Source organism: Rhipicephalus sanguineus, chromosome 8 (genome assembly GCF_013339695.2).
Source record: "Rhipicephalus sanguineus isolate Rsan-2018 chromosome 8, BIME_Rsan_1.4, whole genome shotgun sequence".
Lineage (NCBI taxonomy): Eukaryota > Metazoa > Arthropoda > Arachnida > Ixodida > Ixodidae > Rhipicephalus > Rhipicephalus sanguineus.
In genome coordinates this window covers 98,056,974-98,080,116 of record NC_051183.1, presented here as the reverse complement: position 1 = coordinate 98,080,116, position 23,143 = coordinate 98,056,974, and the positions used below count along the sequence as shown (strand labels likewise).

The 23,143-nt window shown below is 48.9% G+C and overlaps 1 protein-coding gene across 1 annotated transcript; it reads left to right on the top strand.

The window, feature by feature from the left end:
* The first annotated feature begins 13,893 nt into the window (after positions 1-13,893).
* On the top strand, positions 13,894-20,081 carry LOC119403404 (uncharacterized). Its single transcript, XM_037670343.2, has 4 exons — positions 13,894-14,312; positions 15,641-15,869; positions 16,821-17,285; positions 19,559-20,081. The coding sequence occupies exons 1-4, from the start codon at positions 13,894-13,896 to the stop codon at positions 20,072-20,074; spliced, it is 1,629 nt and encodes a 542-aa protein (XP_037526271.1). The 3' UTR covers positions 20,075-20,081.
* Positions 20,082-23,143: the final 3,062 nt, after the last annotated feature.

Here is a 23,143-nt window from a genome sequence, read left to right as displayed (position 1 = left end):
TGGTTAGTGAAGGCAGCACTTTACGACCTTTACTAACTGCTGGCTAGTAAGATTTCGCGAAGGTAGTAAAATACGCTTGAAACTAGTAAATGCAAGCATTTACTAACCATTTATAACAACTTTTTTTCTAAGAGTGCGGATAGCGGACTCGGATAGCGGCAGTGTGTGTGTGTAAAATAATGGCGACGAAAACTGTACAGCAGCAAGCATTTTGTGATCGCGAGCTGTCGTTCATCGTATAGCCGTGCCGTACTCCTGGGAGAGGCCTAGCGACGCCGCGACGCGGTACTTCGCCGGTGTTGCTCGTAAATGTGTGCCGCTGAAGCGTTCCCGCTCGTATTTCGTGTACGATTATGTGCATTTTACAGACTCACGCACATTACGCCTCGCATTGGCTGGTTCTAATCGCGTGGGCGATTTCTCCCATGTCGGAGCACCTTAATAAGTAAACTATATACAAGCACTCAAAAGCCGCGTGCACGTCACGTTTTTCTTTCTTTTGATCTTCACTCTCATTTCCCCGGACGGCTCTCCACAGTTTCGCTTTCGCCAGCCGCTCGCGCCACGTCAGCGCGGCGGCATATGGTGGCCGGCGCATAGGCGTGCGCACAAGAAGGGGGGGGGGGTGCGCCCCCCCTAATCACCTAAGAGGGGGGTTGCAAAATCGGCCTCGTACAATGACTTAGCAGGGGGGGGGGCGCTGCGATGAACTTTCGCCCCCCCCCCCCCCTTATGGGGAACCCTGCGCACACCTATACGGGCCGGCGCATCCCATTTCACCGCTGCTAGCGTTTGCTTTCCGGAAGCTGGTTGAGTTAAAGCCCCTCTACTATTCAAAAGTCGCGAAAGATGCGATAGGGCGGTTGGCGACACGTGATTGTTCCACCTTCACGCCCTGCCCTGAGGTATACAGTGGCAGCAGCAGGTGTTAAGTATACGGATGTCTCTGTTTTAAAGCGTTAGCGTTAAAGAGCTCGTTCCGCAGAAATTCCAGTGTCGGTGCCGGCGTCGTTGGTTGTGAGTGAAAAATCATCATCTTGTATAAAATAAATAATAAAAAAATCTTAGGTTCGAGTGAGAACCGAACCCCGGCCGTCTGCGTGGCAAGCAGGTGTTCTACCGCAAGAGCCACTCCATGGAATGCTTGGAACTGCACTGAAATTAACTTTAATGCTTCACAAACATACGCGTCCTGCGTACAGGTGTCACAGTACAAAAGGTAATATCGCAGTAAAACCGGTAAAACGGAGTACAAGCGTACGTTGCCATCGGGCGTCACACCATGTGAACTGCATAACGAGTTGGTGGTTTAAAGCCGGCCACCCATTACCAAAGGCACACACCTTACTGCGCGTATTCCCTTACGGACACGTAGTGGGTGCATCGAAAAAGTATCACGGGCGTAATTGCTGCTGGTTTAAAGCATGCCACCCATTACAAAGGGCATACACATTAGTGCGCGCATTCCTCTTACACACACGTAGTGGGTACACTGTTGTCACAAAAGTGCTCTTGAAGAGGGCGGAAACCTTTACCTTTACTATAGATATGTCGAGTGTGTGTGTGCGTGAGTGTGAGACCGGGCGACTGAACATAATGACAAGCGAAACAGAGCACGATGAGGATGGGGCCGCATATCGCTATATCGCATTCAACTCTTAAAGATACAAACTTCTGCTTAACCTCCCTGCCTTCCTGTGCTCTTTCTCTCTCTCAACTCTTAAAGGCGAAGCTTAAAGGCCAACTCCGGCGATTTTTTGGCCATGTCAAAGAATGGTGCTTTTATGTTCCTGAGACGCTCCTGTTACGTGCTCGATAGCAGAAATACTCGGCAAATTGGAGAATAATTTTAAATAAGCAAAAAAGCGCAACACCGAAACCGAAACCCAACCGAGTGTACTGTCTACGTATGACGTAGACGTTGTTACGAACGAACCGGAAGTCGTGCAAGTCGTGCAAGGCATGCCAGTCGCGCCGGCGCGGAGTACGAAAACTGTGACAGCCGGGACGACCAGCGAAGCGCCGGCCAAACCAACGCTGTCTGTCGCCTTGTGCACAGCAGACGCCCGCTGTAGCGGCCGAAGCGCCGAAGTTAGCGGTGCCCTCGGCTGCGTCACTTCCGCCGCCTTGCCAATACTGACGTCACAGACGCAATGTTGCCAATAATTGTGGGAAGCCAGGAGGGCCTTTGCAGGCAATCTTTAAAATTCATTTGCAAACAATCTGCGCATGTCTCAAGCCTGTAATTTGGCATAAATGACGGAAACATGGAAAGGAACGTACCCAGTGAATTTCACTGAGATCCATCGACCTCAAGAAATCGCCGGAGTTGGCCTTAAGCGTCCCCCAATTTTTCTGAAGCGTGGAGTTAGACCATCTTAGTATTCAGGGAGTACTTCACGCGCCTCTCGCGGTGTTGTTGCAAACTGGAAGTACATATATGTATCTGATGCTTGAGTGGACACAGGAATTTTGTGTTTGAATTGAATGCTTGGATAGCCACGCCAGGTCTATTAAGTGCTTTGGAAAAACACCCTATGCAGGCGTAACGTCGGTGCAAAGTCAGTTGTGGTTGTGGTGCTGGCTATCTAATTTTATAACAAAGCAATAACACTACATATGTACTCCTACGATACAGGCGTCATGTTAGGTTAGGTTCTGTGGTTCCAATGTTGACTCCGCTTTTATAGCAATCTGATGAACATTACATTTGTATTCCTATGATTCATCAAGCTATATTGAAGTATTCCTCGACCCCGGAGGAATACATTAACGAAAGTTACGTATGATATTCACATGATTGCACCATAAAATGCACTTATAGTTTCGATAATACTGATGTATGTACTCTAACGTGAGGGCTGACGTTACGTCACACCATAAGTTACCCTTTAAACACCAGTGCCGTCAACGTACCTGGTAAGCCCACGATGTGCACACAACTACAACAGTTACAAAAACACATCGATCTACCTCGTAACGCTTGGCTCAAAGCCATAAAATACAGCATAGAAGTACTCGCTGACTGCTTCGCATGAAACCGATTCCCACAACACGTGGGATCTGCCGAATTTTTATTGTACGCATATGAATCCATCTCGCCGACTATTATAAGCAGCCGCTGCCAAAGTGATTGGCGGGCAGTCTTCTTGAAATACATTCAATATGAGACAGTATCCGGCTATACCGAAAAAGTTTAGATATTGTTCATCCTAGTAATGCGCTGTTAGGTGCGCACACATAATTTTCACGCCGCGAGTTTTCGCAGATCTGTGTGACGTCGCTCGCATAACAAGCAGGCGATTTTATGGCACACCGAAAAATTTTTGACCGATAACGAAGAACCAATAGCCATAAATACGCAGTGTTGAAAATAATTTATTCTCTTACGTAGTTGTGCATACATAGCGCGATGGGTGCATTTTATCGGTATTTGTTGCATCCGTTACGGGTATAGGTGCTGTGGACATGACCCAGAAAGTTTTGACCAATAAAAAGAAAGAATAAAACGTTTATTTGGTGTTCTGTGAGAAGATCGGTGAGTGGGATCCTCAGTCCGGAATCCCATTGGCGCGGGCCGCTGTCCTCGCTTTTTTCACGAGGGCCTCTTGGGTCTTCGGATACGAGCTGGACAGAGCTGCCTCCCACCCTTTTCTGTTTGGTTGGATTCTAACTAACACGGAAGCAAACAAAGCGGGGCAAACAAAGAAAACATCCGGTATCGGGAGGAATTTGAACCCGGCCCCTCTGCGTGGCAGTCGAGTATTCTGCCGCAAAGCCACGCCGGTGGTTGAAACTCCTCCGCAAAAAGACCCAATACAGGTGTCATGTCGGGCAGGTAATCAAGGTAACAGATGTAATATAGCGCGATAGGAAAGTAAAACAATACTAGGCGTCACGCGGTGCGAACTGCGTAACGATCGAGTGGGTGGTTTAAAGCTAACCACCCATTACAAAAGGTTCATCCATAATTATTCATTGTCGTCAGCCATCAGCCGGCTGCACTGCGTAATGGTGCCAGAAAAAGTGATTTGATAATGATTAAAGGCTGGCATAAATAAATTGCACGTGCCTATAGATAAGGTTGTTCGGGAAAATATCATTTTTAAAATGCAAAGCTTGCTTCGCCCCTCAAAAAAAAAAAAAAGAAAGGTCAATGCTCGCACTAAGCCGCGGAATGCTCGATACACAGCGAATGTCAGCGTGCGCACGGGGAGAGTGGGCCCGGGGGGGGGGGGGGGGGGTTGGCAGGTGGGCGCCCACCTGCCAACCTCCCCCCTCCTGCCACCCCCCCCCTAGTCACCTATGGGGGGCGCACAGTCTGCCCTATACATTGTCTTAATAGGGAGGGGGAGCGGCGCGATGAAGCCCCCTCCCCCTGAAAGGGACCCCAGCGCACGCCTATGCTCATGCTTATTTATTGCTGTATCGAGGCCGAACTTTTGCTTTAACTTGGCTTGAACTTGGCTGTAACGATGTTGAACTTTTGCTTGAAGTTGGCTGCATTCGCGTTCTGTATTCGAGATCTTCCTGCCACCGCAGTCTCTTCCGTTTCGTTTATTGGGGATGATATTCCGGATCCCATCGACGCTGCCGTTGCCGTTCTCGCGCAGCGGCAAGCCTTGCTTCTCGGATCGCGGCTTCTTCTTCGGGAGTGCGATTCATCTTCGGGCGACCCATGGCTGCGTATGGTTAGGCGCGATCTGTACACTAGCTTTTATAACCACGAAGTATCGCGTGGCAGTGGTGTGACTATGGTAACGCGCACGCCATTTGTTGGGCTAACTGTTGCCTTTTTCCTTTTTAGTGGAAGTTCCGTGCAGTGGGATTTACCCAGTTTCTGTGGCACATGGCCGTTTATGATGATTATAGTTTTCTGATCGGCCGCACGAATTTCTGTGGCACATGCCCGTTTGTTGGGCTAACTGTTGCCTTCTTCATTTTTAGTGGACCGCTGGTGAGTAGTGGGATTTACCCAATTTCTGTGGCGAACACTCGTTTATGATGATGATAGTCTTTTTGGCACGGGGCGAACAACGAACAATTTGCTAAACAACTTCGCTGTTAAAGACTTGTTATCTTAGTATTGTTTGTTTCCTCCTCCCTTATAGTCGCGCTCCAATCACAGCGCCCATAACTCCCGATAGACTTACTATGGGGAACGTGCACTGAGCTGGTGGCGCCGCTATGCGGGAGTGAACGAAACGAATTGGCGTGCTACGTGCAGCAGCCGCTCCACGCGCCGAGCCGTGTCACGCCGTTGGAGGAGTTTTGCAATGTCGCGCATGAGTTGCTGCGTCGTCAACTGCGCTAATAGATATAAGAAATGCCCTCCTGGAACAAATTTCTTCCGTTTTCGGGGCGAGAAAGCCTCCTATAGACCCAGCGGGAACGGTGATTCGCAGCGTACGGCGTGTGAAGTAAGTGATCCTGTGCATGGGTCATGAAGTGCACGTTGTCAGCTAGTTCGCTGTGAATTTACGCTCCACACAAGTGACCCGGTATTCTACAGTGTTGCAACAGAACCGAGTGGGCAGCCGGCAAATGGTTTCGGGTCTGCAGTTGCTCCATTTTGTTGGCAGAATGTCAGTCGAACGATCCCAGCTTCTCCGTACGCTCCTGCTGTTTTTTCCGCCGACGTACCGCAAACTTCGGCGAAGAGCTGAAGTTTCGCTGCTCTTCACTGTTGACAAAAGCCTACAACTACTGCTGCATGGCTTGCCGTGAGCCTTCAATACCACCCCTACAGTGTGCAGGTGAGCTCTCTATTAGTGACCAGCATATCGTAAGCATCAAGGCTGGAAAAGAGATTTACTCAAGGTACACCCGGCCTCTGGGCGGTGCAATTGAAAGCGTGTTTTTGGTGTTGATAGTCTAACGTAATTTAATGCTGAAAAGTACCTATGCATATCACAGAGCGCGTGCACTTAAAGTTACGTGCACCAGAACAAGCAGTTTCGTGGCCTGATGACCATATTTCCCAAATTACTGGACGCCGTCGCTTAAGCCTGTACGTGCGGTATATTTTTACGTGGACGCAGTCAGACACTTTCATAAGGCACAATAAGGCGAGCCTTCAGTCAGTCAGGCTCATTTGCAGGTAAAAATGTGTATTAGTTACGCCCTACTGAATAAGCAGACAGCGGCAGTTCATAACCGGAACAGTAACTTAATACAGTGAGCTGCCTGGGCTAGTTGTGTTGTCATGCTAAGGTTAACAGCGCGAACATAAGGACACGGCGGACAGGAAAAAGACGAGACAAGCGCTGACTTCCAACTGAATTTTATTGACACGAAGTCTTATATACCCGGGTAACAGAAAACAATCAGTAACAGAAGTGAAAACAGTCAGTCAGTCAGTCAGCCTCTAGTCACTCCCGTCAGTCCCAAAAACAGTCAGCTCCCTGTCTGACAAGTCAGTCATTGATGGCTTGCTTACGCACGTGCCCCTTTCACGCGCCATCTGAGCTGCCTCAGAGATTATAGTCAGCTCTTCTTAATCTTATCCACGACTGTGGTCCTTTCAAACTGCGGAGTGCACCCACACGTGCTCACGTGAAGCGCCAGGAAGCCATCTTTGCCATTACGAACGTTATTGGCGTGTTCCGTAAGCGCTCAGTTCAGTCATCTGCCCGTCTCAGTCAGTCAGCAGTCAATGGGAGTCAGTCACCCTGCGCGTCAGTCGACAAACTGCGTCCTGTGTCACCAGTCAGTCAGTCAGTCAGTCCAGTCAGTCAGTCTTATTTTCGCGCTGTTACCTTAAGCGGAACAGTAAGAAACAAGTCAGCCGGATGCGTCAGTCAGCAGTCAGTACACCTGTATTACATTTGCCCCTTGATAGCGCTGCGCATGCAAGCGGTGCCGCGCCACGCTGTTTTTTATGCTACGTGACGGCTAAGATATCGCTTACAAAGTCAGTAACAGTCAGTCACAGTCAGTCAGTCCACAGTCAGTATAGAAAGTCAGTCAGTCAGTCAGTCAGATCAGTCAAGTCAGTCAGTCAGTCAGTCAGTCAGTCAGTCAGTCAGAGTCAGTCAGTCAGTCAGTCAGTCAGTCAGTCAGTCAGTCAGTCAGTCAGTCAGTCATCAGTCAGTCAGTGGCCAGTCAGTCAGTCTCCCAGTCAGTCGAAAACGTGCCTGCTCTCTTCAGTCAGTCGAAAACGTGCCTGTCATTCAGCCGGCGTCAGTCGTCATCGCGACTTTATCAGTCATCGCGTCACGTCAGTCAGTCAGCAGGAGAGGACGAGATTTCGTAGCACGACACTTGACAACTGAGTGGCCACTCGCGGCGCTGACGGCGCGCTGGCGCACTGCATTGTCGCGCCACCTGTAGGTGCCGCACGTTTTCCCATACACAAGGAGGTTTAAAAAAGTCACGGTTTCGCAACAAGGGCGAAGCAATGAATGCGATAGCAATAAATTAAAACATGTCACAGAGAACGGCAAGCAGCTAGAAACTTGCTGCGCACTGCTCAAACAGAAAGGACGCGTGGAAGGTCGGTCGGTCGGTCGGTCGGTCGGTCGGTCGGTCGGTCGGTCGGTCGGTCGGTCGGTCGGTCGGTCGGTCGGTCGGTCGGTCGGTCGGTCGGTCGGTCGGTCGGTCGGTCGGTCGGTCGGTCGGTCAGTCAGTCAGTCAGTCAGTCAGTCAGTCAGTCAGTCAGTCAGTCAGTCAGTCAGTCAGTCAAGTTCGGTCAGTCAGTTCAGTCAGTCGATTCAGTCAGCCAACCAAATAGAGGCGGCTAACAGTGTAGCCGTCGTCGCTGTCGCTACCACTGCCATGCCGACTACACCGACCTGACTACACCGACACCAACCAGCGCAAAAGCTGTCAGTCAGTCAGTCAGTCAGTCAGTCAGTCAGTCAGTCAGTCAGTCAGTCAGTCAGTCAGTCAGTCAGTCAGTCAGTCAGTCAGTCAGTCAGTCAGTCAGTCATGGTAGAATACCTGATTGCCACGCAGAACGCTTGAGTTCGATTCCTGCTGGGATCCTAATTTTTATTCTTTCCATTAGTCGGGTGAACGCTGCCGATGTCGGTTTTTCTTAACGCTCTCGCATTTAAATTATCAATGTCTGTTCTCATCGTTCCTGGGTAGATATAAACTACCAATCACCTGTGGCGCATACCCATACACCGCAGCCCGTGGTAAAGGGGTATGTGCCACACGTGTCTGATGGAAAAGGTTTGACGACCTACGCGGCAGGATTTTCACGTTATTCATGTCATGACCCCACAGTCATATTCGTCAAATCCTCCTACCCTCCCATGCCAATTTTGGTCTACACCAAGCTAAGGAGCCGATCATGAGTGCACCCGGACGTAGGCAGATAGATAGATAGATAGATAGATAGATAGATAGATAGATAGATAGATAGATAGATAGATAGATAGATAGATAGATAGATAGATAGATAGATAGATAGATAGATAGATAGATAGATAGATAGATAGATAGATAGATAGATAGATAGATAGATAGAAACGCTCAAAGTGCCAAAGGTTCGCAAAGAAATGCTTCATATTTAATATATATTGCTACAAACGATGCTGAGCCCCTTGTGCGCCTGTACAACTGTCTGTCAATGAATAATTCTTTGCGGGGCGAGAGAAAAAAAGAACATTATTAGGATCAGGCAAAAGCCTTCACACGTGGGCAGTCTTCTTAGTCCACAAAACCGGACCCATGACCAACTCCCTGGCCCGGTCTGTAAAGTTGAAGCTTGAAAGATGGGCTTCCCATTGTGCGCGAGTCGACTGCTTTATTTATAACCTTCTTGCAAGGTGCCACGGTCATTGCACGCTACCACATCGTAAGCAAGGCGAAGCAGGCTAATCGGAGACTCCAACACTTCTGCACACTCGTCGACTCACAGAAACTGGGGTATAGAGGAACGCGATTCTACACGTTTTCGAAGAAAGAAGATTAATTTCCTGGAAAAGGAAGCGCGTTCGTGCAGTCCAGAAAACGTTTGCTGGATCTATAGCTCATATTTCTGTCGCCGGTGGTGTAATTTTCGGGCCAGGCAGAACAAAACAAAAACATTACAGTGTACTCTAACGCTATGGTCCCTGATCAGTGGTAGCCTCCTCGGCCACGCTGGAATGCAGGGCGCTAAAGCGTCGCACAGTTAGCCCGCACCGCAAAGACAGGGATGGCAATCTTTACGGCAGAAGCGTAGGACAGATACGTTGAAAAATTTGATTATATATAATTACGAGATTGCTCTGTTAAAGGAACACCTCGCCTAGCTCCGTTAATATTTTTCCCGCCCGCCGTCGGTGCGGCCAGTCCAGAGGATGTGGGTCTCCATGGTTACGTGGCAAACAGACACTGACGGTAAGCATCACGGTCGTTTGGAACCAGTAGTAGGCCAGTTGACTTCCAAATGGGACCAGTTGAAACTTGTAGAAACCATGCAGTAGAAAATGTTTCACCTGGGAGGCGATTAAAGATAGGCTGAACGCTGTCGTGATCATTCGTTCATCCTGACCCGCAGCACCCGACCAACAACAAATGGCTGCTCCGTGCTCCACACCAGCGATGGACATTCTGGCGATTTTCCCGAAAAAAAAAAGTTTTCGCCAAGCTAATAGGCTTAACTAACTTTCCGTTGATCCTCGGTGCCGCTTATACATTTTCACGAGCTTATACGACGCACGAGGAAGTGGTGACCGAGAAATATCGCTATAAAGGTCAAAGAGAGCGTAACACAACCTTCGGGCACGTGACCTTCTCGAAAGGCATGTCAAGATGACGTCATGGTAATCGGTGTGTGCCAATGAAACAGAGGTGATTTAATTGCTGATGCTTGCGCGTGAAGGATCGTCAAATTATTCCGTTCACTGAAAAAGTCATGAGCATATCTATTGAACTTGCGCATGCATAAATGAGTTTTCTTTCCGCAACGCTCCTTCATTTTCTATCTACCACTCTCTCTCTCGCTCTCACCCATTTGACCGCCGCAGCGGCGGTGAGGTGGTCGAGCGCCCGCCTCCGGTGCGGAAGGTATCGGGTTCGATCGCTGCAGTGCCCAGCGGGGCGCCCACCGGCCTTTCTAATGGGGATCGAGAGAAGTACCCAGACAAAACCACAGTTTGTACTCGTGCTGGAACTAAACTGTCCTACAGAAAATGACCTTTCTTTGCCCCTATGTTTTGTGATCCCTATGGTTTGTAGAAATAAACCTACCTCAAACCACTATCAGCGTTTTCTTTTCTTTGCTTTTTTCCGCTTTTCGATGGACAAGCAGGCTTCTCATTTACAAGGTGAAGCTTTGCCTGAAGAGAAAACACAGAAGTCGGCCGTTTAGTTTCAGTAAACGTCTTCTAGCCTCCACGCTATTCTGAGATATGAATCTAAAAAAGACGCTCGACAGTATCCGCATGTTGCCGTTCGTATACTGTCAATTTTGTTTGATGACTTGCGTAGTTGTCGGTTTTCTGTTCTTATTTTATATCTGTGTTTCTTAGGTACCCGGCCATATACATCGTCTGCCCGTACGGATGAAAACCTGCAGCAGTTCGAGCACAGAATGAATTATTAAGCGTCGTGTCTCATCACCATCATCATCAGCAGCCTGAATGTGTTCACTGCAGGACAAAAACCTCTCTTGTGTTTCGCCGATCAACCCGGTCCTGTTCTCGCTGCGGCAGCCTTATCCCCGAAAACTTCTTAATATCATCTGCCCACCCAACTTTCTGTCTCCCCCTCGGGCGCTTACCTTCCCTCGGAATCCCGTCTCTTACTCTTAATGACCGGCGGTTATCTTGCCTATGCGATACATGCCCTGCCCATGTCTATTGCCTCATCTTGATTTCGATTTAGATGTCCTGAACACCCGCGTGTTCATTGACTTGCATGTATATATATAGTCGAGGGCTGATTCAGAGCGTGAGTCTGGATGTCCTGAATCCCATCCCCCTTCCTCGCTTAATTTTTGAACGTATATGCAGGACCTATGTGCAGCCTCAGGTCCTCCCATAAGCTGACCCCCTACTTCGGAAAAATACTGTATCCGCCCATGCGTGTAGTGTCGATGCGGGAGCGCATTTATGCGAGCGCGCGACACCTATGAAACATTCCTTGAAGAACGCGCTGGCGGCTCCGGAAACTCCGGAATGAAATGCTTGGACATTCCCGCTCCCCAAGGTTGAAGTATATGGTCCTCCTCTTGCGAGACCGATGGAGTCACGCAGGCGATATCCTTGCTGCGGATAGCGCAGTGATTTTAACGTTCGATGTATACTGTATACATAACTGACGAAATTCAAGGGTAAGGCAACCCGATTATGACTCACGTGCAGCCATTACGCTTGCGGTGAGTCTACAGACGCCAAGGACAGAAGACGAAAACTGATCGCATTCAGGAAGTTTGCTCGTGGCGTATATAGTGAGAAGGTATAAATCCCGGTGCGACGACGTCAGCAATAAAATGAGTGAGTGAGTGAGTGAGTGAGTGAGTGAGTGAGTGAGTGAGTGAGTGAGTGAGTGAGTGAGTGAGTGAGTGAGTGAGTGAGTGAGTGAGTGAGTGAGTGAGTGAGTGAGTGAGTGAGCGAGGAGCGAGCGAGCGAGCGAGCGCTTCTCAGACACACAAGACAGTAAAAGAAATTTAAATATCGCTTAGAATATATTAAATGGACCCTAAAGTGAAACAATGGATCGGCTTAGATTCATATATTGTACTTTGAAAACTCTATATAATGACGTTAATTTCCCCATCATAGGTTTACTAATAGAGGAGAAAATCAAAGTCAAAGTTTCACATTTAAATTTTGCGCCGATAGTCTCCGCGCGTGACGTCACGGATTTCAAGGGCTATTTTTCGTAATTTGGCGACATTGGCTCAACGAAATTTCCTGAAACTTGGTGCGCTAAGTCTATATCCTCTTGAGAGGACAATGAACTTCATTTTTACTTATTAGGAACTATACGTAGGACCTGGTAGACGCCGTCAAAATCTATGATGTCATGGCGTTTGGTGCGGGAATTTCATGGTGGCGTCACCAGCCGTAATTTCTTTTTGCACGTTTTCTCGCTTACCAAGCGTCTTCTTGCGGCGAGCGTGGTGGCTTTGGAATTGTGAAAGAGTAATTTACTAATGTGAGGAAAATCGTTTTTCTCTTTAGTGTCCCTTTGAATGCATGTATCTGTCGCTCTTTTGCGTAGTCTTAGCTGCGCTGCTACAATGACGCCTATCCATTATATTTACTATACCACATACCAGTAATCCCAAGGGCACTTTTATTTTAAAAACACCTGTTTCAAAGGATCCTGTTTGCAGAAAAAAAAAGTGGGGGAGTACAAAGGATACATTAACGGTCATTGAGAGAGGGCGCAGTGGACATAAAATAGGCTGATGATGATTATTATTATTAAACGAGCAATGTTTACGTTTCGAAGGCCTTCGCGCTGGATAGTGCTGAGTCGACGCTAGGGACCCAATGGGCCTACGTAGCCTAGTCTACAAAGCGGCTACTAATCTATATGTTCTACGCTGCGTTATGTATCACTTTGGTACGTACGGTGCGGTGGGATACCGTGGGTTCGATGTTATGATTCCTCCGGGGTGAGATTTCACATAGGAATACAAACGCTGCTATAAAAGCGGAGCCAACACTGTACAGACGTGTTATATAACAATTGATGACGCCTGTATCGGAGCGCTTTATTGTAAAATTAGATAGCCAGCACCACAACCACAATTGCCGTTGCACCGTTATTACGCCTGCGTAGGCTATTTTTCCAAACCAGTATTATAGACCTGGCGTGGCTCAGTGGTAGAATACCTGATTGCCACGCAGAATGCTTGAGTTCGATCCTGCTGGGATCCTAATTTTTCATCTTTCCGTTCGTTGAGTCAACGCTGCCGATCTTGGTTTTTCTTAACGCTCTAGCATTTAAGTTACCAATGTCTGTTCTCGCCGTTCCTGGGTAGATATAAACTGTCAATCACCTGTGGCGCATACCCGTACACCGCGGCCCGTGGTAAACGGGTATGTGCCACACGTGTTTAGTGGAAGGGTCTGACGACGTACGCGACAGGATTTTATTGTTATTCATGTCATGACCCGGCAATAATATTCGTCAAATATTCTTACCCTCCCATGCAAATTTTGGTCTACACCAAGCTAAGGAGGCGATCATGAGAGCACCCAGACGTAGGCGGCTAGATAGATAGATAGATAGATAGATAGATAGATAGATACGTAGATAGAAACGCTCAAAGTGCCAGAGGTTCGCTAAGAAATGCTTCGCATTTAAAATGACGTCAGCATCCTCAGTAACATTTCATGGCCGGATATACGTTAGTGATGCATAGTTAACAGCACAAACGTAACAACAAACCAAGAGGACTCGGGACAGAGTGCTGCCCCTTGTTTGTCCTCTGTTCACTCTGTATTATGTCTTCTTGGATTCTTGTTGCGTTTGTGCCTATGCTCACCCACAAAGGGGGGTGTTCGAAGAACCAGACGGCAGGATGTTTAAGGTAAAGACATATAAAACTTATTTTCTGTGAACCTGTGAACTATGTCATCATGAACGTCGTCTTCGTCTTCTTCATGCATTGGCGCACCACGTAAAAGAGCGCTTCCCGGGGCAGGGTGCCAGCAACGTGCCAATACAGCAGGACAACAAGATCTGTAATTTGGGCGAGTTTGAGGGAATTCATATTGAACAATTAAGTAGCGCAAAAGACAGGGCCACGAGAAGTTTCGGAAGACGTGTCTGGACAGCTCGTCTAGTCTTCCCGTTCCTTCTTATGTACCTGTCTTTTGGGCTACTTATTCAATACAGCGGAGCAAAGACGACGACAAAGACGTCACAGACGCGGTGTGGCCGTTGAAGAGAAAAACAAAAACAACGCAAATGTCCGGCCGCGCGCCCAGGCAGGCGATAATGAACACTGTCGTTCTTGAACATGTCGACGAGGACAAGCCGTGCGCCGCGGTAGTGCCCCCTCCTTCTGCCATCGCCTCCACGATAGCGCCGCTCATGTCCCGAAGAAGCAGGCCGTCCACTCTGGAGACCCTCGCCACGGACGTCGTCGTGGCCCAGGTACTGCCGGCGCTGGAGCGAGTCGTGCTGGCCCAACCGGACGGCGGCGGCAACGTCGACGAGGCCCTATGCGAGGGCCGCAACCCTTTCGTGTCCTGCAAGCCGGCCATCATCGAGTCGCTCATCGAGAAGATACAGAAGAAGCGAGGCCACCTCAACTTGACCAGCCTGCAGTTAGAGATCCTCCTTTGCCGAGCGGGAGTCAAGAAGCTCGACCTGTTCCTCACATCTGAGTTCCTGGCGCGAAAGGACGCACTGAGGTGATCTTGACGCGGTCGCGGGAATGTGTGTTCGGTGTGGTCCGCTGTTAAGCGGAGCGCTTGCTGTGTAATGTGCCACCTGCGTGGATCTCTATATAAATCTCACTTCACTGGCGGTCTAACCGCGTGTCCGCTGACGACGTTATCGATGTGTACGCGTAGAAAAATGTTGCGATTAGCCGTCCACGAGTCGTCTGCTGCAAAGCCTTGCGACTACATGCACCCGCTAGATAAATGCACACATGTACATTCGCGTGCTCCTCGCGACAGTGGACCACACTGTACAGCCCGTATCGTAAACGATTGCAACGGGCGGACATCAGAGCCGAATTTAGCTTTACGTTTACCATTCGTTCCGCTCAGACCAGGGTGAGGCTGCTCTCGTTACATATTATCTTCCAAAAAAGAGACAGGGCGTGCAAACACGGACACAAGAAAGAGATCAGGACACCAGAAACGCGTTTGTGGTGTCATGATCTCTTTCTTGTGTCCGTGTTTGCACGCCCTGTCTCTTTTTAGAATGAATATATACGTACCAACTAGCTCAGCTCTCTGTTATTCTAAATATTATCTTCATTCTAAGAACATACGGAGCCCTGATAACTCCCTCTGCCTGGCGTAACTGTTTGTCCCGCAAAATTTAACTCCACCTTTAGGTAGTCATGTCGCATTCTTTTATGGAGCAACTCCACTCTGAGCCCAACAAGGAGAGTACGTTATAAGAATAGACTTTCTACCCGTGACATGCAAGGAAATAGAGGCGGGCCTGGCCGTGCGCATTTTCTTTTTCGTCTCGTGTGTCACTCTTTTACCATTGTGAAGAGTGACTTGCTTGTAACTATGCGTAATACTGAGTGAGCTTGGTATTACATAATAACTGATTTTATAGAATAGCACAATACGCAATTAAAAAACGACTCGGCATAGTCAATGTTATAGAGCAATTGGTGTAAACCTTTTTTCTAGAGAGGCAATGGTACATCTCTGGTTAGTTCTTAGCGACAGTGTGTCACCTTAACCGTCATTACTTTTAGTAAAACTTTACTGATATAAAGTATATAAAGCATCACCTGCTTCTCTGTTTTGATAGGAGTCGGTTCCTTTTGAGACTGACATTGCCTTTGGGTTGTTGTCTTATAGTCTGTTGTCAAAGGTGCTTTTTTTTAATTTTTGATTTGTTGTTTTTGTGTCTGCGTCCAATATGAGCTTTCCCCTGAAGTTCACATCAAAAAGTGGCGGTCAGCAAAGGAAACGCAAGAAAGCCATATGATAATTATACTGTTGTGGGACAGAGACACCCTTTAAGAGCGCGTACGCGGCTGTCGCAGGTTCCCCCGCATGTTCCGCCGCATCAGCACTTTCGGCGCCGAGCTGACGGACCTGTCGCTCGAGTTCTACTTGACGTGCAACAACGACGAGCTGTGCGCCATGTTGGCGACGCTGCCCAACCTGCGGCACTTCCTCGTCGCCTTCGAGAACCTCTCGGACCGCGTGCTCGAGACGCTGGGCGAGAAGTGCCCGCAGCTGCAGAAGCTCACGCTCTGCGAAACGCCTCAGGTCGGTATGCACTTCGTAACAATGCATGCAACGCAGACGAAACTGTAAGTAGGTGGTAATCACCGGAACTTGGAATGCTATATCAGAATATGAACGACACATATGTTTCAGATGGTGCATGCCCACTTAACTGTCCGTATATTTCTAGTCCCCTTCAAGCCTCATCTCTCAGGCCTTCATCTCGTCAGGCCTCCATATTCTCCTGCACTTCTAGACCTATAGTGATATTGTCAGTTCCGTCACCTCCCAGTATAATGTCGCGTTGGAGGGTCGTTCAATATCGTTAAATTCCTTTTGTAGAACTGCCGCCTTTGTATATTCTGGATCGTGAAACAAAAATTATGTTCTATGACATCTGTTACGTCGTTATTCGTCTGTATCACGAACTTATCACCTATTGTCATAACCTTATTACTTTTTTTTTGCGTTCAGCAAAACATCGCTCTTTTGGCTTTCTTTTTTTATAGCTTAAAAATAATGGTAAAGTCCTTTACGCTTCCTGCTACTGAAGGGGTATCGTCTTCGTACCGTAAGTTGGTTACCTTCGTCCTTCCGGTGTTTACTGCAATACACTTGTCTACCAGATCACAGTTTCCGAACACATATTCTGTATACGTATAAATTCAATATTCTATAAAGAAAGAACGTAATCCTGTCTCGACTCTTTTTGTACCTTAAACCAATCTCTGTTACCAACATTTGTCTTAAAAAGCGCTTACCAGTACAGTGTATAGTAAATGATAATAATAGTCACGATGATGACGACTATTGGAATGCGTTCAATAAAGCAGGTTACCTGCTGCAGTGAATATGACGTCGTCCTATTGACAGTTCTGTCAGTGACGTCACACGAAATAAAAGCTATCTATAGGAGGGAACTTCTATTTGGTGACGCCATGTCATTTCGTTAAAACTGGGTTCTCTTGCCACGCGCACGAAACTGTTCCTCAGGTCACCGACGCCGGTCTTCGGTCCCTGGTCGACGAAACGGGAACCAGAGGCTGCCGGCACCTGGTGTACATCTCGATAGAGGGCGCGCCGGTGGGCGTCACCGTCAGGAGCGTCGTGTACCTCCTCGAGAAGCTGCCACACCTGGAGGCCATACACCTGCCGTCGCTGGACAAGGCGCTTGTGGTGCTGAACGAGATCAAGCCTCCGGACTTCAAGCTGGCCCTGCGCGAGTTCAAGGACGTCAACGTGTTCACCGTGCAGACCTCGGTGCGGCCGACCATGCGCGAGTTCCTTGCCAAGAGCATCGAGCTCTGTCCCCGGCTGCAGGCCATCGACATCGAGGTGAAGACCTCGGACGATATCTCGCCCCTCAGGCTGCTCGCCGGCCTCACCGAGCTGTCCATCCGGACGTCCGAGTCCACCTCTGAGTGGTTCTTCTACACGCAGCTGGAGCCGGTCCTACAGGTGAACCGTTGTTAGCCTTCCTAAGCGCTGTCCGACTAATGCATGCATTGTATTATAGGTTCCTTACGGAAGGACCTCACCCTCAGGCCCCACGGGAAGTCTGATATATACATTCACGAAGCCAGGGGGTGGTTAGAGGTTTTGGCAGCCGTTACCACTAAAAACCTGCATGGCCATAAGAACGCGCATTAAACAGTGACCGGACAGGTCCGTCCGAAGAAAGGTATCGGGCAGACTTGGCTTTCATAACCCTATAGGTGAGTTAGCGCACTTTGGCGAGGACAAAAGGAACAAGAAAGGCAGGACACTCGATACACTCGCAACTAATTTCCTCGTGAAAGTGCGCTACTTCGCCTGTACAGTATATCAATGACACAATAGTTCAGCTTTCAACCGTATTGGGAAGTCTTGGCGATGATTAGGCCTCCGTGCGCGTGCCTATGGTTAGCAACGTTCCCTTCCGCGTCTACCGTACCAAAGCCGAGAGACCACGTCATATTTGAGTACGCCATGAACGCCTTCTTTGATGTGTCCGCCTTTTCATTTCTTTATTCCTTTGTTGCTTGTAGCACTTCTAGGAGTGCTTCGGCGCCCTCTGCACTAGATGATTTGTCGAGGTCACCTGCCAGCTGCATGCAGTGACGCTGCAGACAGAGCATATACGTATACTACGCAACACTCAATCGGCTCTGGCTCATAAATAATTATTTGAGATATCTACTCTATAATTTAGCCTCCACTGGTTCTTCTTCAGTAGAGGAAAAATGGTGGCCAAGGTTTCATTTTTTAAATTTCGTGCCTACGCTTGAACACCTGAATGTCGGCGTGATCTCATGGATTTCAAGTCTCTTATGTAATTTCGCCTCATTGATGCCATAACACTACCTGAAACTTCTAGGTTCCTGAATGCCTTAGAACACCAAGTAATTGATTTTTACCGCAAAATTCTGCTGACACCTTCGAAATCGATGCCACCGCTGGGAGTTGCTGCGGGAAATTCAAGGCGACGTCGCAACCTTCATTTTGTTCTTGCGCGTTGTCACGCTTACCAAGCAAGTTGCTTGTCGTGGCAAGATCATTAATAATTGTTAGGGTTTAACGTCCCAAAACCACGCTATGATTATGAGGGACGCCGAAGTGGAGTGCTCCGGAAATTTCGACCACCTGGGATTCTCTAACGTGCTCCTAAATCTAAGTACACTGGCCTCAAGCATTCTCGCCTCCGTCGAAGATTCGACAGCCGCGGCTTGTATTCGATCCTGCGATCTTCGGGTCAACAGTCGAGCACCATAATGTCGCGGCAAGATTGCTTTTGGAATTGTGGAAAGGCAATTTACTAATACAAGCATAACCATGCATGCATTATTCCATTCGGCAGGCCCGTAGCCGGGGAAGGGGGGGGGGGGAGCCCCCTCTCACAAAATTTTGATGGAGGCGGTGTTTTACCGAAAAAAATAATGATAATGCAAATTGTCAAGGCCTTCAGCCTCCCTCATAATCACATTGGGGTTTTGGGACGTGAAACCCATAGGCGTGCGCACAGGGGGGGGGGGGGGGCAGGGGGGCGTCGCCCCCCTAATCACCTAGGAGGGGGGGGCGCAAAATCTGCCCCATACATTGACCTGGTAGGGTGGGGGGGGGCGCTGCGATGAACCTTCGCCCCCCCTGATGGGGAACCCTGCGCACGCCTATGGTGAAACCCCAACAATTAATGTATTATTTGGTCCCCTGTTTACCGTTGGTAAAAGTGGGAAGTAAACAGTTCTCGGAATGCATCAGGAGTCGTCGGGATCAATTGTCGTCAAAAACCGGCGTGGCCAAAACCCTGCAGTTTAACAATGACGGGTCTGGTCCGACTAAGTAATGGTATGGGGCTGACTTGGCGCCCCCCTTGGGCAATCAGGAGGGGGGGTGCGCCTCACCTGCCCCCGCTGTCCGCACGCTTATGGTGATGTTTTGTAGCAAAACAGCCATTTAATATTGGGCTGGTTGGTAGCGAATCATCTTAAACGCAATAAAGGGGGCGCAATACAAAACAGGGACATATATAACAGAACTTGCGCCTGGGTCGTCGTTCTCTTCCTTATCTCCTTGTTTTTTATTGCGCCCCCTTTTTTTGCTTTTAAGATGTATGCTTATGTTCTTCAAGTGGACGCCAAGGGTCAAGGTGCCAATGGTGTAGTGTAACTTCAACTTCTTTTTCGCTTGTGATCAACTTATGGGCGACCACATGCTGCACCAAAAGCTCCCGTTCGGTTTCCCTTCTTTTCCAGGAAGCCGGTCTTCAGCTGACCTCGCTCAAGCTGGCCATGCCGGACGTCGACCTGGCCGCCGTGGACGCGGCCTGCCCGAGCATCAAGACCCTGCAGCTCATAGCCATCAACATGTGCTGGAGGCGCAACGGCGTCAAGTTGAGGGACCAGCCGTTCGGTGACCTCGAGGCTCTGTTCCTGGACCCGGAGAGTCCGCACTCCATGAAGTCGCGAGACCTGGGCCTCCTGCTGAACGGCTCGTACACCCTCAAGGAGCTCGTGCTCGGTTGCTGCGACTGCTTCGACGACGTGTTCGTCATGGAGTCCCTGCAGAGGGGCCTGTTCAGGAACCTGACGCGCCTCGAGTTGCACAACCAGCGCACAGTGGGCATCCTGGGCATCCAGCAACTGGTGTTGCTCGACGAAGTCCTCGAGTCGCTCACGCTGAAGGAATGCACCGCGCTGAGCACTGACGACCTCGCTTTTCTAACGGGGACGGCGTGCGCGCTCAACTTTCAGCTCAAGGTGCAGACGTGACGTGTCTGGGAAACGGTGTTTGAACGAACGAGCAAACAGGCAGCCTTAGTAGCATCAACAGTTGATGCAACGTTGCCTCAACGTTACGAATGTCTCCTCAACGTTACGGCAACGATGCGTGGTACTAGGGTACTGCTAGTGGACGTGCGCGGCTGCAGCGCCACACTTAAGCCGCGGCCGACTGGTGAAGCGTTGTCGTTTTCGCTCTTGTGGGCAAGGGATCGACGTACTAAAGGAGCAGTGACGGACAGTGGACGTGTTTTTCTTTCGTTTTTTTTTATTACTCGCTGACCAACATTAAGCTCACTCCCGATTGGTGCTTTCACCTGTCGGTGTTCCGTCGGAGCGCTAGAACATTTAGGAACGCATCAGAATGCAAGCGTGAACAGTGAGCGACCGCTTAGCTTTCTGCACCCTGAGTACAAAATGAAACAAAACGCGACCTTTAACTGGAGCAGGCTTGATGGCGTGCAGTATCAGACAGCCTTGTCCGCCGGTGTAGCTGCCCATTTCATCTGTACTGGGCAAAACCTCGAAGTAAACACTCAGCGAAGGAATATTATGTCAATCTTGAATTGTCACAGCACAGCAAAGGGTAGGGACTTTTGAACCGAAAATCGGAGTTCGTTTCAAAAGTGACCTACAGAGTCACGTGAATGCAGGCTGCCTTAATTGTTTCCGCGCCTTGTGCTCTTCTAATAAGACGTTGTCTTGAAAGGGAGTGCAGCTGCTAGCTCACCTGGTCATTGTAGCGCCCATAACGTTAAGCATGTTTTTTTTTTATATTTGCTTTTCCTTCGGAAAACGTGAATAAAGGTGTTTACACGATCTGAGTCGATCAACATCATCGTATATTGTATATACGAGTATATCCGCTTCAGGTGCGAATTATGTTGGATGATTGCCTCGAACTTGTCTAGTTTTTTTACTAGGCATGCACTGGCCGCTTCGATGCAAGAATGTTGATGTGGTAGGATATGCCCTCACCACACGTACGCGTTACAACGCGTCAGCGCGTGGCGTGTAGACTTCATCTTGAATTGTCAAAGCTTAAGGTCTACTGGAACAGCCAAGGATAGGGAGAGAAGGCGCGCGGCTACACGAAGCTGCACGCCTTCTCTCTCTGTAGGGGGAGGGCACGCCACGCGCTGACGCGTTGTAACGCGTACGTGTGGTTAGGGCTTTAAAGGCCCGACCACACGTACGCGTTACAGCGTGTCAACGCGTGACTTCTTGACGCGGCGCCGCGCCCTCTCCCTATGGGAAGAGAGGGCGCGCAGCTTCGCGTAGCCGCGCGCCCTCTCTCCCCACTGTGAGGGCGCGGCGCCGCGTCAAACAGTCACGCGTTGACGCGCTGCAACGCGTACGTGTGGTCGGGCCTTAAGGCCAAACCACATGCAGGGTTCTTGCCGGCGTTTCGTTCCCCGGCGTCACTCGGCGTCGACGCTACCGGTGACGGTGGCCGCGTCCACCTAGGGACGCCATATGCAGAACCCTGCGCACGCCTATGTGCATTGCCCAGTTTTGTTTTCTTGGGTAAAAATATCGAGAGCGCTGCAAGGGAAATGTAAAAGGATAACATGTTCTTTGGAGGCTTCTTTGAAATATTTCGAGGTGGAGGGAATAAAAGACTTTTTTAGATAAGTCATAAATCTGACCTGGAGGAAATTGTATACACGGAGAAGATTCAGAGTTGTCGAAAATTCAATGCTAATTAACGTAGTTAGGTATGGATATATAGGTATCGGTATTTATTCGAAAGCCCCCTTGATGATCCAAGAGCACGCTGGTAACGCTATGTCACGCGGGGCAGCTGTTATTAAATGCGAAACATTTCTTAGCGAACCTCTGGCACTTTGAGCTTTTCTATCTATCTATCTATCTATCTATCTATCTATCTATCTATCTATCTATCTATCTATCTATCTATCTATCTATCTATCTATCTATCTATCTATCTATCTATCTATCTATCTATCTATCTATCTATCTATCTATCTATCTATCTATCTATCTATCTATCTATCTATCTATCTATCTATCTATCTATCTATCTATCTATCTATCTATCTATCTATCTATCTATCTATCTATCTATCCGCCTACGTCTGGGTGCTGTCATGATCGCCTCCTTAACCTAGTGTAGACCAAAATTGGCATGGGAGGGTAAGATGATTTGACGAATATGATTGTCGGGTCATGACATGAATAATGTGAAAATCCTGTCGCGTGCGTCGTCAAACCCTTTCCACTAGACACGTGTGGCACATACCCGTTTGCCACGGGCCGCGGTGTACGGGTATGCGCCACAGGTGATTGACAATTTATATCTACCCAGGAACGGCGAGAAGAGACATTGGTAACTTAAATGCGAGACTTAAATGATGGTAACTTAAACGTCCATCATAAGGGACAACTATAAGCACTACATATCAGCTTACCGCTTCTGGTGTTGGCAATACCCACGTTGCCGTTGGCAGCGTTACCCAACTGTAAACAAGTGGTTATACAACACATATGCGGCTCTTCAGCATATATGTGTGCGTCATTTTGCAACGTTTCGCTCAGTAAAAAAAAATTACGCCACCGTCACCTTCCCGCCGCATGCTTCGCATAACATCGACTCCCACGGTACGTGGGATCTGCCGAATTTTTTTTTTCAAAGACAGAGAAACAGAGGGGATAATTGTACATTTGATGCAAATGGCGCTGGCACGTAGATACAGGGTGCCAGTTAGGTACAAGTAAGGCCCATTTATACAGGGACCTAAGGTGCAGGCGCTGACTGGCCTCCGTGAACGTACAGTTGCCGCACGAAAAGACTGGCGCAACAACTGACTTGTGGCGTGGTTGTTCCAGAGCGCGCCGATAGCGAGACGCGAGAATGACAAGCACGCTCCATATATTCCCAGGCGGGGCTGGCCGGCAGGAAGCGACTCATCGTAAAACTCTCTTTTGGGAAGCCCATGCCAGCAAATTTGCGGTCGAAACAACGCCGGCAACCCCCCCCCCCCCCCCCTAAGAAAAAAAAAGCCATGTGCGTAGTTACTGTAGCGCATGGTTCTGCTG